We start from the raw sequence: 22191 nt of genomic DNA on the forward strand, positions 1-22191 counted from the left end.
TCTTAAGTTATTATGCATGAGTTCAGTATATATATAACAAGGATTATATCTACGTCTAAGATTATAATTAGCGGATTATTTCCATCTGTAATAATACATAGAGTATAAAATGATCAGTGTATAGGCTTTTCTAATATTTTACATATCAAAAATAATTTGGAGCCAGGCATGGTGGTGCACACCTGTAATCTCATCGGCTTGGGAGGCTGAGGCAGGAGGATCGGGAGTTCAAAGCCAGTCTCAGCAATGCATGCTTAGCATTTATGACCCTGTCTCTAAATAAAATACACAATAGGGCTGGGGATGTGGCTCAGTGGTTGAGTGTCCCTGAGTTCAATCCCCAGTACAAAAAAAAGGGGAAGAGGGCGGGATTTAGGAGTGTAGCTCAGTGGTGTGCTTAGCATGCACGAGATGCCCCTGGGTTCAATCCCTAGCACCAGGAAAAAAAAAAAAAGACTAAAAACTAGGGATAAAAAGAAAAAGTGGTGATGGTATAGATAATTTAATAGTAAATTATCAGTGCAGAAATGAATGTAAATTTGCAACTATTTTATCTATATTTTATTTATATTTTAAAAATGGTTAAAGAAATTTAAAACACCTAGCAAAACAAGTTTGAGGATCTATTTTGTTTGAGGATCTAAATGTAGTGCAGATAAAAAGAATGGGCAAATAGTATAATTAATCAAAATCTTTATTGATTCATGCTTTCTAGAAAATTTTTTAATTAAATCATCAAGAGCCAATACTTTCCTTTGCTCTCAATACTAAGCCATTTTTCCCACCAAATATAATAATGTATATTTTTATAACTAATCAATTTGTAACAGCTGTGATTCTCAAACCTTTTTTTTCCCCAAATACTTCTTAAAAATACAAGATCGTAGTTGCAAACAGACCATAAGTAGCAATTTAAAAAATCTAAATAGGCAAAGCCTTACTCTAATTGACCAAATTATCACCACTCAGATGGATTCAGCCTTTTCAGGCTTTGTTCAACAGCCCTGCACTATCAAAGGTGTCCCACAGATGTTCTCAACATCACAAGTGCAGCTGCTGACATTCTGATGCCACAAACAATCACAAGGGCACAGAGGGGAGACCTTGCTGATTCAGTTTTGTTCTTCGACAGAGTTTTCTTCTGCACTTTCTTCATCATTTTCGTTTTCTTCCTTGCAAGAATCCTGGCTGCTGGTATCAATAAAATACTTTTCTTTTTCATTCTGTCTCTCTTCTATTTTTTCTTCTTCATTAAAGCTGGAGGAAGAAATTTATCAATCTTTCAAAGGAAAAATGAGTTGGTTTATAGGAATACAAACCCTTTGCAGTGTAGCCAGTCTTCCTCAAGTGTATGAGTTCCAATATATTATCAAGAGAATTCTAAACCAGGTGAGGTGGTGTATGCCTGTAATCCCAGAGGCTAGGGAGGCTGAGGCAGGAGGAGCACAAGTTCAAAGCCAGCCTCAGCAATTTGGTGATACCCTAAGCAACACAGTGAGACTCTGTCTCAAAATAACAAACAAAAAGGGCTGAGGATGTGGCTCAGTGGTTAAGCACCCCTGGGTTCAATCCCCAGTACCATAAAAAAAAAAAGAAAGAAAGAAAGAAAGAGAAAATTCTACGAAAGTGTCAACTTTAAAATTTTATAAATATTCCTTTGAGAACTAATTTATTTCAAAACCTGAGTGACTCTTTTAAAAATTCATTTGAAAGCATGCTATTATTTTCATTATTTATATCAGTCAGAAATCTAAGTTATTCTGTTTTAATAACAAAATACTTCATCACCATGTAATATTTTGATTGTATCAAACACTGTAAAATATCAGTATGTTTTACAACAGTTCACATGCATTCCCTTAGGTAAAAGATTTTTAAAACAGAGAAGTGTATGCTTTCCTGTACTAAGAATTTTTCAAAGGTAAACTGTTCAGACATCTTACATATGTTACCTTTCTTGATCTTCAGTGGAACTTTTCATCTCTTGATTGTCGAACTTTTCAAATACTTTTCCACTTTGGCCTTTCTTTGAAACAAACTCATCAGATATTCCTAGTGCTTTTAGGGTGTTAGAATAATGCTTTTCTGCTGCCATTCTTGCATTTTTCTATAGGAAAGACAAACCTTTTTAGATGAGAACAGACTTTAAATTTCCACTAAAAATGTATGGGTTAGAAGCTCCAGTGAAAATTAAGTTCATCAATAACAGGTGATCGAAATATGCGTTTTATATGACCGGCAATTATACTTCTAGGTATATATCCAAAGAAACTCCTATACCTATGCTCCAAGAGGCATATATGTACAAGAATGTTCAGGATGATACTGTCTGTAATAACCTGAAATTGTAAACAGCCCAATATCTGTTAATGCCTGGATAGATTGATAAGTTATGTCTAATCACAAAGCAATGAAAATGAATGAACTATACCTATCTTCCATAGCATGAATAGATCTCAAAATATAATACTGAGCAAAGGAAGGAAAACCCAAAAGAGAACATTTATTATGATTCATTTACCTAAAAGTTCAGAAACAGCAAAAGTAGACTATGTTGTTTGGGGACAGAAATATAGGTGGTAAAACTGTGCAAAAAAACAAGGAAATGTTCATGTTGAAAGTTAGAATGGGGTTGCCTCTAAGGGAGAGCCAGAGGGTTGTGTCTAGACGGAGCACACCAATGGTTTCTGGAGAGCTGCAATGCTCTATTGGTTAACCTGAGGTATAGTCACAAGACTGTCGATCTGTAATTACTCTTTACACTGAATTTGTTTCACATACTTTTATAACTGTATATAAAGAAACCTGGAAAAATCAGTAAGAATAAGTTTATGTGATAGTTATTAGAGGGCTCTTCTATTTTATATGCTAACTCTTTATAATCCATACCTAAATACATCAAAGAAAATAAAATCATCAGTACTGTTATCTCTACTCTGTGGGAAGAAGCAAGGGATAGCAGTAAAAAGAACATGGATTTAAAACTGGGTTCAAATCTCTGGAATGTCCAAACTTGGAAATCTGTTGGAATTGTGATGTCTCCTAGTTGCTACAAATTGAAAGTCATCACAGTTCTTGAGGTCACAGGCTTTATGGAGCTGCAAAGTGACAGTGTTCACATTAGTGCCTTAGCTTTGATCTACTTTTAGCTCTTATGAATGGATCTGAACTAGTATAGGGCCCAGAATTGCTCTCTGGACCTCCACCTACAGCAAAGTGACTGGATAGGATAGGATAGGATAGCAGAAAGACTGTAGGTTCAACTTAGCAAGGTCCTATGCAAACTAATGAGACTTTGTCTCAAAAAAAAAAAAAAATTGAAGGGGGGTGGGGATGTGGCTCAAGCACTAGCGGGCTCGCCTGGCATGCGTGCAGCCTGGGTTCGATCCTCAGCACCACATACAAACAAAGATGTTGTGTCCGCTGAAAACTAAAAATAAATATTAAAAAAAAAATTCTATCTCTCTCTCTCTCCTTCTCTCTCACTCTCTCTTAAAAAAAAAATGAAGGGCTGGGAATGTGGCTCAGAGGTAGATCATTTGCTTAGCATGTGCAAGGCCCTAGGTTTGATCCCCAGTACCACTAAATGAATGAATGAATGAATGAATGAATGAATAAATAAATAAATAAGGGAAATAGGGATGCAGCCCTTGGGTTCAATCCCCAGTAGGGGGAAAAAAAAACCTTAAAAATATTAACAGGGAAGAAGAAAAGAAAAAGACATGAAGAAAACCAAGACCTCACTCCAGCAGAGGTTAAATGGCTTAAGTTAACAAGGCTAGTGAGTGGCAGAGCTAAATCTCTTGACCTTTTTCTGAGTCTTTTCCACTCTATTATGCTGCTTTCTCTTCATGGTAATGGCTATACTGGTTTTGGCCCAAGCTGGATGTGGTGGTGCACGCCTGTAATCCTGGTGGCTCAGGAGGCTGAGGCAGAAGGATCACAGTTTAAAGCCAGCCTCAGCAACTAAGTGAGGTCCTAACTCAGAAAGACCCTGTTTCTAAATAAAATATAAAAAGGGCTGATGGGAGTAAACCCCCCTGGGTTTGATCCTTGGTACCAATAAATTGATTAATTAATTAAAAAAAAATAAAGGTGGCTCAAAGCCTGATGCCAGCAAGTCAGTTGTCAGATAGTTGCCTAACTCAGGGACTTCATGGAGTTTAGTATTCTACAAGTGAAAACAAATAGCAAAGACTAATTACAATGGATATAAGTATCACCAGTGCACTTTCTGATACTCTGGGAAACTAAAAAAGAAGAATTCAAATGAAGTTAAAATGCATCTGTGAATAACAACAGTTTTTTAAAAAGAAGTGAAAATGCATTTGGAGGCTGTGAATACCAACAGACAAACCTTGGTGAACTAAAAGACAGGGCAAAGTGAGAAATGAGAACAATAACGAAAGGGAGACAATAAAGAAACCCCAAACCTAACTCTGGACACATTAAGAACAGTATATTCTGATTTAAGCAAACTAAATGTAATGACACTAACCAAAGTCAATGCTAGGAATATTTCATTGGAATTTGGTTTAAAATTCAACTTAATATCTACTCAACTAATAAATCCTATGCTTTCCAAGAAACAGGACACATGGTTTGGTCTATAATGAATCATGGGCACATTCTGCTAGGGGATAACTCAACAGCAGGAAGACTACAATTCTCTCTTTTAAAAGGGCAGTGCATAAAGCTGCAAGTGAATTTATTAAATAGCTGTTAATTAGCAGCAATAGTCACAGCAAAATAGACTGTAAGAAAGTAATAATTTGTGTTAACTAATTGAAAATAATGTTGATTCAGTATAGAATTAATTATCTTTTAATAATTTACTTCAAGATAAACAATATTTAATTATTTTTAATTGGAACAAGTATTTCCCCCCAGCATCTCACCATGCAAAAGAACTGTCAAACAATCAAATAAAAAGTACAGATAATAAAATAACTATTTTATTATCAAAAACTCTGCTAAGGTACATGCCTGTTATCCCTTAACTTGGGAAGCTGAGACAGGAGGATCTTGAATTCAAAGTCAGCCTCAGCAATTTAGTGAGGCCCTAAGCAACTCACTGAGACCCTGTCTCAAAATAAAAAATAAAATGCATTGAGGATGTAGCACTGTGGTTCAGCTCCTCTGGGTTCAATCCTTGGTACAAACAAAACAAAACAAAGCCAAGCACGGTGGCACATGCCTGTAATCCCAGCAGCTCAGGAGGCTGAGGCAGGAGGATCGAGAGTTCAAAGCTAGCATCAGAAAAAGTGAGGTACTAAGCAACTCAGTTGGCTCAGTGGCCAAGTGTTCCTGAGTTCAATCCCTGGTCCAAAAAACAACAACAACTAAAAAGGGCTGGGTTGTGGCTCGGCGGTAGAGTCGCCTAGCACATGCGAGGCCTTGGGTTCGATCCTCAGCACCACATAAAAAAAAAAAAAATAAAGGTATTATGTTCAACTGCAACTAAAAAAAGTAAATATTAAAAAAACAAAACAAAACAAAACAACAACTACAAAAACAAAACAAAAAAAACCAAAACTCTGCCGAAAAGGATTGCCTTTATTTCTTCCAGGAACCAAAATAATAATATGTGATGGTGAAAGTATGTCTATAATCAGTGTCCTAGTTCAAAGAGAAAAATAGTTTTCTATCATCATAAGTTTAGTTTGTAGTAATTCTTTCATTTATTTAACAATTTCCAAATACTTATTTTGTAACAAGCACTTATGGGAAGTAAGGAGAGTATGGGGAGAGAAAAAGGTTTTGAGTGAAGGAACAAAATCTGTGAGGGCCAAAAGTGGGAAAAGAAATATTAGCTGTACAACTAACCTGTGTTTTCAACATTTACAATTTTTTTTGTTTAATTTTATATAACCATTTATTTTGCCACATTTTCTCTGGTGCATAGAAACAGTGGGAATTCACAACATGACAAAACTGTTTATTAATACTGAGACTCATCACCAATACATCAGAGTAGTGCCCTAAGCCCAGGGTAACCCCAGTGAGAAAAAATGTAAGGTAACAATGTCTGGCCAATTTGATAATAATTGTTCAGTTTGGGTTCAACACATGCTTACAAACATCTCCACTCTGCCACAAAGTATTTTAGGTGCCAAGAGTTGGGAATACAAAGATTTGGCCAATACCCTTAAAATGAATTAGCTAGAAGGGAAGAGAGACCATCATGCAAATAGATATTTTCCAAACTGTGACAAGTGCTATGACAGATGGGTGCACAGGCTAGTGAAAGAACACAAAGAAAAGGGTACTCAACCCAACCTGGGGCAATAATGCAAAAAGTGACTGCATGTTAAGACTTGAAGGAGTAGGAGTTAGGTAAAAATAGAGACTCTAAGGATGTTTAGAATACAGTATGACTACAGACTTCAAGTTTGGAAGTAGTAGCATAGTCTGAAATAGCCCCCAAAATAAAGGGGGTACATGGAAAAAGAAGACAGGGATGGGAAGAACACAGCAGGAAATAGACTAAGGAGATAAAAAAGGATCACAGAGGATTCTGTATATCATGCTAAGAGTTGTGATTTTATCTTCTGGGACAAAGCAGGACAGCTTAGAGTTAAGTGTTTAGAAGTAGGTCAACTTGGGTTCCAACCTCAGTTTTACTAACTATAAACTTAATGAGTTTACTTACCTTCTTTGAATGTAAGCTTCTTCATCTATAGTATCGGAAGACTTACCTTATAGCATAGAATCAGTGAAAATGGATGATTGCCACTGTTATCAAAGGTTATTAACAGCCTACCCAGGGTTAACATTTTGGCAGGAAAATGGGAATGACAAGGAGAAGACATAATGAATGGCCAAAAAAAAAAAAAAAGGCAAAGCAGAAAGACAAAAAAAAAAAAAAAATTTCCAAGAGATAGGGTTCTCACTATCTTGCCCAGGCTCAAATTCCTGGGCGCAAACCATACTCCTGCTTCAGCCTCCTGAGTAGCCAGGACTACAGGCATGCACTACTGTATCCAGCTCAATCAAGTCATTGTTATAATAATTCAGGTAGTTCACCTGGCATCTAACAGGGCAAATTACTTAGGAAAAAAAATTGACAGATCCCTTAGTGACCCTCAACCAAAAGGAGAAGTAGCCGTCAGTCACCTGAATTATACCCTCAACCAAAGGAGAAAAATCAACAGGAAGATCTCATTGCAGAGGAAGATAAAGGTAAGATGTACACAGAAAATCTAAGTAGAGATTTCTGTCAAAGCAGTGAAAATAAAAATTTGCAGTTTAGAGCTGGAGATAAAACCTTTTGAATCAAAAAGTCAATTAACTGCTTTATACTACATAATATAGAACAGCTTAAAACTGATTTTTTTTTTTAAAGAGAGTGAGAGAGGGGGGGGGAGAGAGAGAGAGGGGGAGAGAGAGAGAGAGAGAGAGAGAGAGAATTTTAATATTTATTTTTTAGTTATCGGCAGACACAACATCTTTGTTTTGTATGTGGTGCTGAGGATCGAACCCGGGCCGCACGCAAGCCAGGCAAGTGCGCTACCGCTTGAGCCACATCCCCAGCTCTTAAAACTGATTTTTTAACTGAGACAAAAAAAATATACTCCTTAAAACAAAAAGCATTATATAAAATTATATCCAAGATTACATAACTTTGAGAGACTGTACTGTGGAGATTCACCCACAACACATGTCCATTGTCCTGAGTGAGTCACTGACAAGAACCAAGTATAGTCTTGTAACTATGCTCATCTGTCAGTGTGCTAATTATCTACTGTTCAATGTAACAGCTTGGAATTCACAGATCAACACCAGTAACCTCCAGTGATTTTGTCTATTGTTAAGCAGACCCATACAAATGCTTCAGTTAGAATGACATAGGAGAAGATGACCTGAAACTGATAAACCTCTCTGAAAGAACAAATTATAAAACTGAAAATTTAGAAAAATCAGGATCCACTGTCCATTAGATCAGTTTGTTTTTCCTACAAAAAGGAAGCCCTTTTAGTAATTATAGATAAGACTAAATTATACATTTATTTTTAAAAAATTGGCAGAAATAAATCTGATTCAGTTAGCCATTTTGTTTGATTTTTTAATTCTTCACAAAGATGTCCAGTTATATCACGAAGCTTCAACTTAATATCTGACCACGTTGGTACTTAAAAAAGACTGGCCATTAAAAACAGGTTGTGAAACTAACAGTTTGAGAACTGGATTAGCAACAGGTTCTTTGTCAAGCTTATGTGCCTCATCAACAAAATTCAAAACTTAGAATTTAAGCAACATTATTTCTGTGGATGATTTGATGAAGCCGTCATAAAAACAATAATGTGTCTCAAGAATCATAACTTATATGAAAAACTGACTGTAAACTTGGGAGCTAAAGATATTAAAACAAAACAAAGAGGCTGACAATAGCTCTTACATTCCAATAAACACAACCTGAGCAACTCTTTCAAATAGTAGTGGCCTCTTTTTTAATTTTTCTTCTCTTTCTTCTATTTCTTGTCGGTATTCTCTCATTCTTTCCTTTTCACTCTTTCTAAAATCAAATAAAAGGAATGAAATTTTAAAAAGGTCATTTAAAAAAATTTGCACATATAACATTTAGCTCAGAGGACAAAAGAAGCTATTAGCAGTTTACGTCAATTCTTTTTCTAAACTGATAAATTCTCATGGAATGCAGAATAAAAATCCTAGGTTTTGAGAGTACATATTTTATCACCCTGGGAACAGTCTTGGTGCTTTGATTTCCAAAATCTTCAAAACATAACATACTACTAAGGGGCTTCAAATTGGCCTGAACAGATGAATGAATGTCCTCTTATTTATAAGTGTACAAAACCAAAAAAATATCAAAATAGGTGTCTTCTCTCAAAATAGTTCTTCTGAAAATAAGACTTCATGCTTACTGTATCTCCTAAATGAGATCTCCTAAAGTTTAGTGGCAAAATTAATTAAATGGGAGCAAGTCAGGGGAGAAATGGGGTACATGGGAATATAACATATGGAAGAATAAGAACCAAAACACATACATTTAAAGTATACTTACTCTTTGGACAAGATCCTATATAATGAATTAAACTATATAGTTTTTCTCTATGTAAGATATATTAAAGCAACCAAGATAATGAGATTCCATAGATTAAAGGAAATAATTACCTTTAAAATGATAATTATGCTTAATATATACAAGTTGGTATATGAAAAAGCTAGTTTACTCTCTATAGGTAAATAGTATATTTCTAAGTTGATTTATTTTTTTTTTGTTTAAGTTCAACAAATTAAACTTCCTGTATCAGAGGATTAATGTTATGTTATAAAGGAATATTCATCACCAAAAACAAATATATGCATTTTTGGCTCCTATAAAAATTAATAAATCATTATTACTTACCCAGATTTGGGAGGGATATTTTCCTACTTAAACATGAACATTTTTATGTACAACATCCAGAACACTGGCTTTCAAACTCTGTACTGCAGAATTCTATTGTTCTGTGAAGGGGTTCTATTTTTTATATTGAAACTATCAAAATGAATATATACCACTAATTCGACACACATGTTAAAAATGCATAGCATAAAAGATGTCAATTTTCTACAATGTTTTTAATTTGTGCTATCAGATTTTGTGCATAACTGAGAACAAAACTATTTGACATCTGTTTACTAAGAAAGTATTCTGAGCTGGGGATGTAGCTCAGTGGTAGAAGCACATGCTTAGCATGAGCAGGGCCTTGGGTTCAATCTAATATATGGCAAGATATTAAGAAAAGAGTTTTATCTATGAGCATTAAAAATTTCTCAATATTGTACTATGCAATCAAAAATAATATACAGAAGGGTGGGGATATAGCTTAATGGTAGAACTGGTGGTTAGCATGCACAAGACCCTAGGTTTGATCCCTAGTATTTGTGCATACACGCACACACACACAAAATAAATAATAAATATGTGTGTATATATATAATATATGCATATAATAATATATGCATATATTATATATGCATACAATATATATACACATATACATACACACACATACACACTCAAAAAAAAAAGGATAGTTAATAGCTATGATCTTATGATCTTATAAGATCATAGCTATTAACTAAGGCCACAACAGAAAATGTTTTTGTTCATCAACATAGCTTTATGGTTCTTACCATGGAGTTGTGTATATTGGTTCTCACCACAAGGTATGTGTTTCTATGTGTCTAAGTGCACACTCATGTATGCTTTTTGAGTATAAGTAACTAGTTATAATTTAAATTCATAACTTAATATACTATTACCACTCTCAATCTGTATATATATTGATAGCCACTGATTAAGAAAAAAGAAAGTTTGGAAACCAATGTTCTGGAGTTCAGGATTCTTTCATAATACCTGAGATATTTTACTTTGGACTTAAAAACTTGAGCTAAACTTTGATGTGAGTCATAAGCCTTAGCCCGGGTTGTCAGGAGTTTCTGCAATTCTTTGATTCTTTGCTTCTGCTTAGTTAGGATCCGATTTCTCTCTTCTTCCAACATTTTCTTTTCCTCAAGTGATCTCCTGAGGGCAACAAACTAAGGCTTAATTCACTTTAAGCCAAGGAGAAAGCTGTTTAGCAAAAATTTAACAAGGGATATTTCAAAGGCTGAAAAAAAGACAACCTTTTGAGAAGGCTCTGATTTGTGAAACTAGAAATCCAATCAAGGCTGACTATAACCATTTTTATACCCAAAGATTCATAAAATTAAAAATACATTCTTAGAGCAACATCCTTAGTAAAACACCCTAAATTATGTAGTAAAATATCTTACAATAATTTCTTAATATTTGCAAATTCACCAACATAAAATCAACAGAGCTGCATACACTACTTTAGCAAACATGAGTCAGTCAATACCGAGTCCTAGTTATTTACCTTATGGCTTGTTCCCTTCCTCTGGAAGATACTGTGGGTGCTGGAGGGTTGCAGTTACAAGGCATGATCTTTGCATTTGTACTTCTTACTGGTGACTTGTGTCTTGGAGACTGATAAGGCCAATGTGTTTCTTTCAAATTTTCTTCATCTGCTCTAATGTCTGTCAAAAGGGGTTCTCTTTTAGCAGATGCACTTGAGGATGTATGAAGATCAGATGGTTTACTGCCAGTTAAGAGTTTTGAATCCTTGTGTCCCGGGAAGCCTGTTTTATATTTCTCAGGAAGGTCTTCAACATCGTGAGTCGGGTACCTGGCTTTGTGTTTATACCTTGACTTTCCAGCCTGTCCAGGACCCTTAGAATGCCTGAAAGTTGGCATAGGGGATGAATTCTGTAAAAGTTCTTGGGATCTTGGCTGTATCTTCATGTTTCTATAATGCTCTTCTTCTTTTAACTTGTCACTGGTATTTGAATCATAAGTAGAACGAGGTATGGGTCTAGCTTTAAATGAATTTGATTTCTTTTTAGATCTAAAAAAGTCTTTCAGCTGCTTTTCCTGGGCTGCTTGCTTCTGTTCTTCTCTTGCAATAAACTTAAATGGCTTTTGTGAGTTCAGAAGAGCTTCTTTGTTTTTCTCCTTCCTAGACCTCCTTCGTTCTTCTTTTTGTTTGACCATATCATGATAAAGGGGGAGAAGGACACACACAGGAACTGGAGTGGCTCGGAATTTCTTCTTACACTCTAAATCTTCTTCTTGTTTTTTGAGCAGCTGATGTACTGTTTCAATATTTGGTTTAGATTTCATGGCCTCTTCTTTTTTCTTCTCTTCTCTAATCATCATCTGAAAAGGAGCAGGTATTGTAATCCTGGGCACCCATTCTTTTGGTTTCTTCTTTGTTTTTTCATTTGCCTGAAAGTCAGTATCTTCATACTGAATATAATCTTTAACACGAAAGTCTGTCCACATATTGTTGATGAGATCCTTAGCATAGTTCATCATTGTGTATTTTTCTAGATTGGGCACATCCTCTTCAGAGGAAGAAGTATGCAAGGAGGAGGTCCGGCCTAAATCAGGCTCTGAAAGTGCTGTCATTAATGGAACATGTTGATAGGAGTTCTTTTCTGATATAAAGCTAAGTGAGAATAATAATTAGGGTATAATTTCAATTTGGTATATGAACAAATATTAAAATAGAGGTATATATTTTCTAAGATCAGGGTATAATTAGCTATAAGAGAAAGGCTGGAAAGGGCTTGTGAAAATTATCATTTCTATTTAGAACACAACTGAGACATGCCTATAAATTATCTAGTTCACGCTCTCATTTTACAAGAAAGTAAAAAAGTCACCTTTTTTACTTCTATTAAATTCTCCATATGTTTTTCAAAGTCATCATATTAAAACATACTTCTGATCACATCACTCCCCCGTTTGAAACTTTTCAATGATTTCTCATTGCTACAAAGTCTAGATCATAAAGCCCTTCAGGACTGGTCCCTGTTTACCTTTCCAGTCTGACCTGTTACCACTCCCTACCTCCAGTCACCATTCTTAAACCACATCCAATTGCATGAAGTTCCTCATGTACATCATGATTTCTTATGCCACCATACCTTTGCATACATGCTTTCTACTGCCTAGAAGGCCATTCCCTACTTCCTGCATCTGCTGAATCTCTTACTTGTCCTTTAAGATTGAACTCAGGTATAATGCTTTCTTTTGTGGAAAATTCTTGCTGCATCTCTCCAATACCCTGGTATGATCAACTGCTTCTTCCCTCATTTATGTAACACTCTGCTATATCATATTGTAATGCATTTTTGGTTCTTGGTTAGTCTTTGATCTCCTTGAGGTCATCCTGGTTTTGACTTCTCAGTGCCCAGGCATGGTCTGGCACACAGGAAATGTGCAATCAGCATTGATCAACTAGGTGAGTTCAGAGACTGGTCTTAAGTTTCAAAGCAAGAGAATTCACAGGAGAAATGGGTCTTGAAATTACAGATGAGCTGGGTATGGTGGTGCTTGCCTATAATCCCAGCAACTCAGTCACTGAGACAGGAGGATTGCAGGTTCAAAGCTAGCCTCAGCAACATAGCAAGGCCTTAGTAATTTAGCAAGATTCTGTCTCAAAATAAAAAATAAAAAGGGTTGGGGATGTGCTCAGTGGTTAAGCGTCCCTGGATTCAATCCCTGATATTAAAAAAAAAAAAAAAAAGACGATTTTGAAAACATTGAAGATTCACATCTCCTACTCTTGAACTCTTTGTATTCTATCCTTTTTTTTTTAAGTATTTTTTTTAGTTGTAGGTGGACATAAAACCTTTATTTCATTTATTTATACGTGGTGTTCAGGATGGAACCCAGGGCCTCACATGTGCTAGGTGAGCACTCTACTGCTGAGCCACAACCCCAGCCCTTTGTATTGAATCTTTTAAGATCTTATGTTAATCTATATGTTACAAAGTTTTTAAAAATTAAATCTTAATGTTCATAATTTAAAATGGGACAGCCTAAATATTTTGAAACATGTCTACAGGTCTGTGGGTGATAAGTCCAAGAGAAAAAAAACAAATGACCACCAATTGTCTCTCAAAAGCAAGAGATCACCTAGAAACTGATAAGTCATTAGAGATTTTGAATAAAACCCCACCCCAGGGATAGGGATGTGGCTCAGTGGTAGAGCACTTTGACTAGTAGAAGCAAGGCCCTGAGTTTGATCACCAGCACCACAAAAAAAATTAAAATTAAAAATAAATAAATAAATAATAAAATTCCTTCTCTACCATCATTGAGAGTACAAAAAGAACACATAATTCTTTTTTTAAGCTGTAGATAGACACAATACTTTATTTGTTTTTATGTGGTGCTGAGAATCAAACTGAGTGCCTCACATGTACTAGGCAAGCGTTCTACCACTGAGCCACACACCAGGCCCAAGACTACAAAAGAATATTTAAGAGTAAATATTCTGAATTAAGAAATAATTTATTCCCCACTTTTAAGCATAAATTTCCACAAATGACATTAGGCACATATTTACCTGGAAGAAATACTAGGAACATCTTCCTTGATGATCGGTGGCTGAACTTCCTTTAAATTTAATTTATCTTGATACATTTTCTCTAATTTTGCCATAGTTTCTATGTGGGCTGCCTTCAGCTCTTCTAGTTTCCTGAAATACTCTTCATTAGAGTAGTAAACATCAGAAAAGTGCACTATGTCCTCATAGTTCATATGTTCATCCAACCCAGAAAAGTTGGTGTTAAAATCAGCCTGGTAGGGAGGGAAAAACCTGTTATATGACGTTTGGAATTAAAAGCAAATTAAGCTGATACTGATACAAATGTTGCTTCCAATTAGATTATAAGTTACTTTTGGATATTTACATTTTCCCTTAATGATTTTTTCCCCATATTTCCCCTAATCTCTCTCTCTCTCTCTCTCGCGCGCGCGCGCGCACACACACACACATATATATATATTTTTTTTTTTAAAGAGAGAGTGAGAGAGGAGAGAGAGAGAGAGTGAGAGAGAGAATTTTTTAATATTTATTATTTTTTAGTTCTCGGCGGACACAACATCTTTGTTTGTATGTGGTGCTGAGGATCGAACCCGGGCCGCACGCATGCCAGGCGAGCTCACTACCGCTTGAGCCACATCTCCAGCCCCACATATATATATTTTTAAGTTATTGATGGACCTTTATTTTATTTATTTGTATGTGGTGCTGAGAATCGAACCCAGGGCCTCACACATGCTAGGCAAGGGCTCTACCACTGAGCCACAAACAGCCTCTGGCAATTTAGAAAGGCCCTGAGAATCTGAGACCCTGTCTCAGACTTAAAAAATAAAAAGAGGTAGAATGTGGCTCAGGGGTAAAAGTGCTCCTTGATTAAATCCCCAACACCAAAAACAAACAAACAGAGAAAACAAGACCAAACATGAGAGAAACTGAGACCAAACTACAAGAAAATAAGTTATTTAACCATTTTATAATGGATGGTTCTCTGATCAACCAACTAAAGGTTTTTGACTCACTGCATTCACAGTATTAGGACAGGACCAAACCATCCTTTACAAAGCGTTTCTATAAGGAGCCTCCTGAGTTGTTTTAACTGAGATGAAAAGGAACACAGCCAAACCACCAGAACTAATGCTGCCCCTTGAGCTGTGCTCCTGCAGTGTTAGCTCTATGGTGCGTCAGTAGGGAGAAGGCAGGGGAATGGAGGAGGCAATGGGAGTCAGTGGGGTCAGGGACAAAGTTCTCAGTGGTTTATCAAGGAGCCAGCTGGGACAAGACCTCACAAGAGAGGAAAGAGGACTTAGTAGTGGATGGAGGGCATTCTTAGAACACTGTTCCTGTGGACAGGAACAGCAGGAACTCCTATCGGTGACAGAATCTTTGGGACTGAGAACAGAAGGAGAAATATGTGTTTGTATATATTCTACATACAAGTCAAGCCTCACTCCTTTCAAATATTTTTTAGTTTTTTTAATTGAAGCAACTAAAGAGCTAAAATCTCATTTTTCCACAAATAAAAAATTTTTAATATGTTCCCAATCAAGAAAGAGTTGAAATTATTCGTGATACTATGAATAAAGGCTTGTCAACCGTGCTTTTAAATTTAACCTACTGCCTGGAACACTCAAATGAATAAAATATATTTGCCATAGAAAGTTACAGATTCAATCTGATAAGACTCTGGAAAATAAATCTGTTTAGGCTTTCCTGACAGGAAAATTGAAAAAAATTAATGGATGTGGAGATTTTTGTTTTTGTTTTTATTTTTTTTGTGAACTAAAAACAAGAGGCCAGTGTTGTACCACTTGGAGGTAACTTAGAAAAAACAAATAAAAGAAAACAAGTTTTCTTCAGTAGAACTGATATGCAGAAATTTGTTACCAACAGGTCCACGAATCAAAAAACTACTTAATATAATGTCATACAAATCAATTAAGAGAATTCTCTAATATCTTTTGCTGTTGTATGTGTGCCTTGTTATTCCAGCTGAATTTAGTTTGCAGCTGGAAGAATCACCAGAATTACCTCAGGGCCTCTGCACTTATTCCCTCTCCTCACGATTCCATCCAGAAATCTGCAGAGCCCACTTGCTCATCCCTTGAGGTCTCCATTCAAATGCCATCTTCTCAACAAGTCTTGACTGACTGCCCTATTTGAAATGACAATTCTTCCCCCACTCACTGTCAGCCCTCCTCTGCTTTATTTTTCCCAAAAGTATTCAACGACTGATATTCTACATAGCCTGTCCCTACCAGAAAACAAGCATTTCAAAGGCAAGAATCTGTCTGCTTTGTTTACTCTGGTGCTCCCAGTGTCTAGAAAAGTATCTGGTTAACAAGTGTCCATAAATATTTGTTGAACAAGTGAATGCACAGTAACAAACAAAAAAGAAGTTTCCAACAAAGAAAAAAAATCCGTCCCTTCAAATGAGTGAATCATGCAAACATTCTGGCAGCTATGGAGAGCTGTCTTCATTCTAGGAGTATTAAGGAAAAGACCTAAGTTCCAAAAACTATAATTAAAACAGGGAAATTATTCCAAAGAAACTATTTTTAGGCAAAAGCATCCATGTGGTACCATTCATCCTTTGAGAATATCTCTTAAAAGAAGATCTTATTTCAATTGTTTACACAAGATGGGTCAAATTTACTTTGACCTGGAAGAATTATTTGAAAAAGAGAAGCTTTTGAAGAGACTGTGGCAGGTCTGATAATTCTACTTAGACTACATGTGACTTTGGCACAGTGTGTGTTCCATTTTCAGTTTAATACTGTTAATACTAGTTAGAACTTTTCAGACAGTGATCTCAGTGTTTTACCTAAAACAGATGAATGGCTAAGAAATTATTTCCAATTCTAATTTCATCTTTAATTGTCTCCACCCAGAAACATTTGGTATGTTAAATAACACAGGTCACAGACATTTTTCTTCCTTTCCCTTTAATTGTTCCTCTTTTTGTGGAATGTTGCAAATGCCGCCCTTGGATTAGAGGATAATCTTCCTGAGATTGGCTTGACCTACTTAGATAATGACCTTTTCCAGCACCTGTTCTTTCCTTAGTGTCAGCATGCATAAGGAACTATTTGTATTGCAGTCTATAAAGTTTCACTGGCAATTCTGAAATTTTTATTCAGAAATGTTTTTCATTGGAAAGGATTTGTAAGAAATGAGGCAGACCTACATGTATTAACATGGGTAAATCCCCAATAAATGAAAAATTAAAAAAGCAAGTTGTAGAACTTTATATCTATCTGTATTTTATGTCTATATTTGTAATATGCTACCATCTGTTAAAATATTATATACAAGACAGAAAAAAGTCCAGAAGAATAGAATACATAAAATTTCAAAACAGTGGTCTTCTCTACACTCTCTCCCTACTACTCAAGAGAGTTGGTGGGTATCCAGATTTTCTTTTTGCAGGGGAGAAGTGTTATAAGGGACTAAGCCTCATATGTAATATTTGATTTGGTATTTTTTTTTTTTTAAAGAGATAGGGTCTCACAATGTTGCCCAGGCTGGCCTTGAACTCCTGGGTTCAAGCAATCCTCCAGCCTTAGTTTCCACAGTGTTAGGACTATGAACGAGTGTGTACCACTGCACCCAACTAACAGGTGATATTTTAAAAGGAGAAAGTATTCATGTATTATTGTCATAATGAAATGTAACTTAACAACAACAAAAAAAGACAAGCCAGGCATGGTGGCAAATCCCTATAATTCCAGCAAATCAGGAAGCTGAGGCAGGAGGATCTCAAGTTCCAGGCCAGCCTGGGCAACTTACAAGATCTTGTCTCAAAACAAAAAACGGCTGAAGAGGTAGCTCAGTGGTAAAGTGCTCCAGGGGTCAATCCCTAGTACTTAAAAAAAAAAAAAAAAAAAAAGAATATTCCAAACTACGTCTCATGAACACTTCACCTGCCCAGCATCCCAAATCTCTTCTAGAAGATGGCTCCCACTTCCTAGCAATTAAGTTCTGCTTACCTTTCCTTTCCCCCTATCCCTCAACTGCCCTCCTAACCATTTTATTTTAGGAATACAGAAACCACCAAAGGGAAGCTCCCTCATTGTCCCCATCTACAAAGCTTCCTTTTGGGACCTTTTTCTCATTCCTTCATATTTCAAGGATGAAATGCAGCAAGTGACACCTCCCTCATCATTAAAAACAATGACTATGAACCTTGCAGCTTCTTGTCATTCCTCCTACCACTGTGGTGGCTCCTTAATCTCTTGCCTATTTTTTCTGGCTGTTAAATGTTGAGGTTTCTAAGAGCTCTATACTAGGACCCTTCTCTACACTCTCTCCCTAAGTGATCTGTGATCCATTTTCATTGTTTTGGAAATGCTGAAAACTCCCAGATATAAATCTCCAGCCCAGAGCCCATAGGACTTCAGTTTCATAAACCCATCTTCTTCCTATACATTTCCATTTGGTAGTTCCAGAGGCATCCCAAATTTATCATATCAAAAACTGAAACCTTGATTCTACCCAGCCCTCAAACATATTCCTTCCCCAGTTGTCCCCAATTCAGCTAATAGCATTACATTTGATGCAGCTGTTCAAACTGGAAACTTGGGGATGAACATTCTATTCTTGATTTCTGTTCCTTGACTTCACATGCAATCCAGCAGTATGTCTTTTCTAGAGAAATCTGTCCACTTCTTGCCATCACCACTGGATTCTAAGTCCAAGCCACTGTCCCTGGCACCCAATAGACTCCTGACCAGTCTCCTTGCTTCTGCTTTGCAGAAATGACTAACTCCTACCACAGAAAACCAAAGTAGAACTTAATCTTCAAAGGAGTTTTTCAAATGACAGTCCCATTGGCAGCTGTTGTATATATATTTGCTCTTCATTAACAGCTGAGAGACAATTATTATAGTTCTTTTACAGATAGGAACACTGAGGGCTAAGGAACAATGTTATAATATCACCTAGAAAGTGGCTACTCCCATCATTTTGCCTCTTTTATTATCTACTGTCAATTGTGAATAATTGAAACTGGTTCTAGTAGGACTCTAATCCTGATTCATGCTCATGGTCTCAATCTGCCTCATTCTGGATAACCTTAAGGTGTCTGTCTGTTGGTGAAATATTGGCCATAAAAGATGTTGCCACAGGTTTTCTCATGAATAGTTTTAGTATAAAGATATTAGTATTTCAAGCTGGATGCAATGGTGCAGGCTTGCAATCCCAGGGACTAGGAAAGCTGAGGCAGGAGAGTCTCAAGTTTGAGTCTCAAGTTGTTAGCCAGCAACTTAGCCAGAATCTGTCTCAAATTAAAAAATACAAGGGACTGGGTAATGTAGCTCAGTGGTAAAGCACCCCTGAGTTCAATTTCCAGTACCAAAAAAAAAAAAAAAAAAGAATTAAAATGTCAAAACACCTAGTAATTCCTACTAGCCTAGACCATAATGTTTTGTATTTGAGCTGCTTTGGACATATGGCATTAAGAAACCTTAACTGGGTATAAGGAAGTTTATATGTGCAGATTGCTGATTTAAAATCAAGGTTTCCATCTTTAAGTGACTATAACAGATGGCGGACTCTATCCTCCATCTGCTGGACAGGTGTCCAGGAGACATCTGACACTGAAAATTGATCTGTGAAAAAGCTGTCTCACTCCACCCTGCAGACCCCCTGACCCCCTGGAGGCACTGGGATCTCAGTTGCTTGTCTGGATGCTTATCTATATCCATATCTGTGTTTCATCTAGACACTGAACTCTGCATGTTTTTTTTAAGCACTCATCTCCTATGTACTATGTTAAAATCTGCTAAAACCAGGTCTTAAGATGATAAGACACGCTCCTGACAGCAAAGTGATTCACGTGTTTTTATGGATTATCCATTAGAGGATAGTTTTCTTCAAGTTAAAGAAGAAAGGAAATATCCAGTCCTAACAGATGTTGGAAAGTAGGGAGTAAAGTTCTGACTTTGTATTCTCTAGAAATAGTTATAAAAATGCTCCCTAATAAATTTTTACAACAATCTCTTTAGTAAAATTAAAAATTTTTCAATGCCTTGAATTTAAGCAATTTTCATGGGAGAAAGGAGATGATGGTGGGCCAGGATCATCAGGTAGAGGTCTGCATTGGGCACAACGTTTCCAGCACCTCCTTGCTGGGCAGGGACGTGGACCAGCCTTCAAGCCCGAGCCCAGTCCCGGCCCACGTCCCGCCCCGAATTACCGACGCCCGCGTGGCCCGCAACACCTTCTCCTCCTCGTCTTCCTCCAGAGCCGCCGCCGCTGCCGCCAAGGCCTCTAGGGGGTCTTCACGTTCGTACTGGGCGACCCGCGCTCCGGTGTTGGGATTTACCGGCATGTGGAAACTGGAGGCCGCTACCCTCGCGTCTCGGTGGGAGACGGAGGCCATCACCCCGCCTCCGAGGCCTGAGCGCCAGCGCTGGCCCGGGGCGGGTAAGCTGGCTTGGCCTCTAGCAACCCAGCGGCTCCTGGCTTGGGGTGGGCGGTTACTAGGGGCGCGGTTACTAGGAACGCTACAGGAGCCGCTAGGGATCAAGAATCGCGTAAAAGGGCTGGGGATGTGGCTCAAGCGGTAACGCGCTCGCCTGGCATGTGCGGGGTGCTGGGTTGGATCCTCAGCACCACATACAAATAAAATAAAGATGTTGTGTCCACCGAAAACTGAAAAAAAAATATTAAAAAAATATCTCTCTTTCTCTCTCTTAAAAAAAAAAAGAGAAAAAATTTTAAAAAGAATCACACAAAAATCCTGGCATGCTCCCAGAAGCCCCAAATCCTCCGCTGAGCTTCTCTCCTGAGGTACTAAGAGTATAATATAAACCGCAGTTTACCTGTTCTCCATGAGTTTGTATTAACATCCTTAAAACTGATAAAATTTTTTCATACGAATATCATTCTTAAAAAAAACGCAGTTTAACCAGGCATTCTGAAATTATTACTGCAACTGTACAAACAAGCCAAAGTCGAATTTAATCTTAAAAGAGTTGTTCAAATGAGTGTCTCACTGGCAGTTTGTAATTATCGCTAATTCATTTAATTTACTATCCAATTTACTAGACAGTGGGAGTCGGTTCTCTCTCTCTCTCTCTCTCTCTCTCTCTATATATATATATATATATATATATATATAATTATTTTATTTATATATAATTTATTTTATTATATATAATTATTTTATTTTATTTTGTACTGGGGATTGAATTCAGGGGCGCCTAACCACTGATCCACATCCCCAGCCCTTTTAAGTTGCTTCTAAATTGCTTTAGTTGCGGAGGCTGTCCTAGAATTTGTGATCCTCCTGCCTCAGCCTCCTGAGTCGCCGGGATTACATGCTTGTGCCCCCGCGTTCAGCACGGTACTGAGACTTTTGCTGGTTTAGAAAGTTGACCGACTGAACCGAACATTCTTTCCCCTCTTTAGTGTCTAACCTCCTCAACGCAGACTTCTCACATTATATAAATGAAACAATTAGTTTTATGAAGAAAAGAGAGCATATTTATTAGCTGAAATAGTATGATAGGAGACGGAAGAGGAGGAAGCAGGCGGTGCTATTGGTGAAGAAAGCAGCAGGGTTTACAGGCTACTGCCTAACATGGCTCCCCCAGGCGCCAGAGAATGGGGAGGGTAGTGTATTCCCCGCTGATTGATTTGAGAACTAGCAGGAATGGGCCAATTATAAGGAAGTTACTAGTTGTCCCGCCTGCGTTTCTCGGCTTGACTAATCAAAGCCCAGAGTTGGGTGGGGCCGGGCGCTCGGACCAGTCACAGTGCAGGTAGTGTGAATCCGGTTCTTCAGTTTTGAGACCGAGACTGGCTGGATTGGAAAGCACAAGAGCCCAACAGTAACCACAGACTTCCCTACCTGCACCTCTCCCCCACCAACTTTCCATTCGGGATTTGGGTTCCTTCATTCTGCAGCACCTGTGATGGAGACCGAGCCCCAAAATAGCGGGCATGGCTGTCTTAGCCACCTGTTACCTAAACAGCTGTCGTTCTCCACCATAAAGTTGCCCTATTTCCCTCGTTATGGGGGGAGTCTACATTACAACCCATCTCTGAGTTCAGGGCTCTTTTCAGAAGGTTTCTTGTTTGTCTATTGAGATTGTGAGCCTCTGTAAAATCCTCTACTTCACCAGCTCCTTCAGATTGCTCTTTGTTTTGAAAGCAATTGCTTCTCACTCTGGAACGGATCCTTTTTTGATTCTAAGCAGAAGCCAGAGGTGGAAGCGCTGAAGCCAGAGAGGTCGCCAAAGTGACAGGATATGCAGCTAGTTCTGTGGCTGCCTGTGTCCCT

The 22191-nt window shown here is 37.4% G+C and overlaps 1 protein-coding gene across 6 annotated transcripts; it reads right to left on the minus strand.

Moving 5' to 3' along the window:
* Positions 1-631: 631 nt before the first annotated feature.
* Positions 632-20362, minus strand: Fam161a (FAM161 centrosomal protein A). Of its 6 annotated transcripts, none has more exons than XM_026387236.2 (7): positions 20125-20362; positions 13929-14161; positions 10890-12020; positions 10367-10534; positions 8416-8515; positions 1953-2107; positions 632-1257 (listed from the first exon to the last, which is right to left on the minus strand). In XM_026387236.2, the coding sequence occupies exons 1-7, from the start codon at positions 20284-20286 to the stop codon at positions 1113-1115; spliced, it is 2094 nt and encodes a 697-aa protein (XP_026243021.2). In that variant the 5' UTR covers positions 20287-20362; the 3' UTR covers positions 632-1112. The 6 variants fall into 6 exon arrangements, 5 of the variants coding, with proteins under 5 accessions (XP_026243021.2, XP_026243020.2, XP_026243022.2 ...); XM_026387235.2 differs by having other exon boundaries at positions 20101-20362; XR_013342248.1 differs by lacking the exon at positions 632-1257 and adding an exon at positions 4987-5082 and having other exon boundaries at positions 2023-2107; positions 20101-20362.
* Positions 20363-22191: the final 1829 nt, after the last annotated feature.

This window comes from Urocitellus parryii, chromosome 12, assembly GCF_045843805.1.
Source record: "Urocitellus parryii isolate mUroPar1 chromosome 12, mUroPar1.hap1, whole genome shotgun sequence".
Classification (NCBI taxonomy): Eukaryota; Metazoa; Chordata; class Mammalia; order Rodentia; family Sciuridae; genus Urocitellus; species Urocitellus parryii.

Coding starts and splice junctions, on each gene's coding strand:
- Fam161a (XM_026387235.2), bottom strand. CDS start 20,286: ATGGCCTCCGTCTCCCACCGAGACGCGAGGGTAGCGGCCTCCAGTTTC. Junction 14,162..20,100: donor TGCGGGCCACGCGGGCGTCG/GTAATTCGGGGC, acceptor CCTCCCTACCAG/GCTGATTTTAACACCAACTT. Junction 1,258..1,952: donor TCCACTGAAGATCAAGAAAG/GTAACATATGTA, acceptor TTCTTCCTCCAG/CTTTAATGAAGAAGAAAAAA.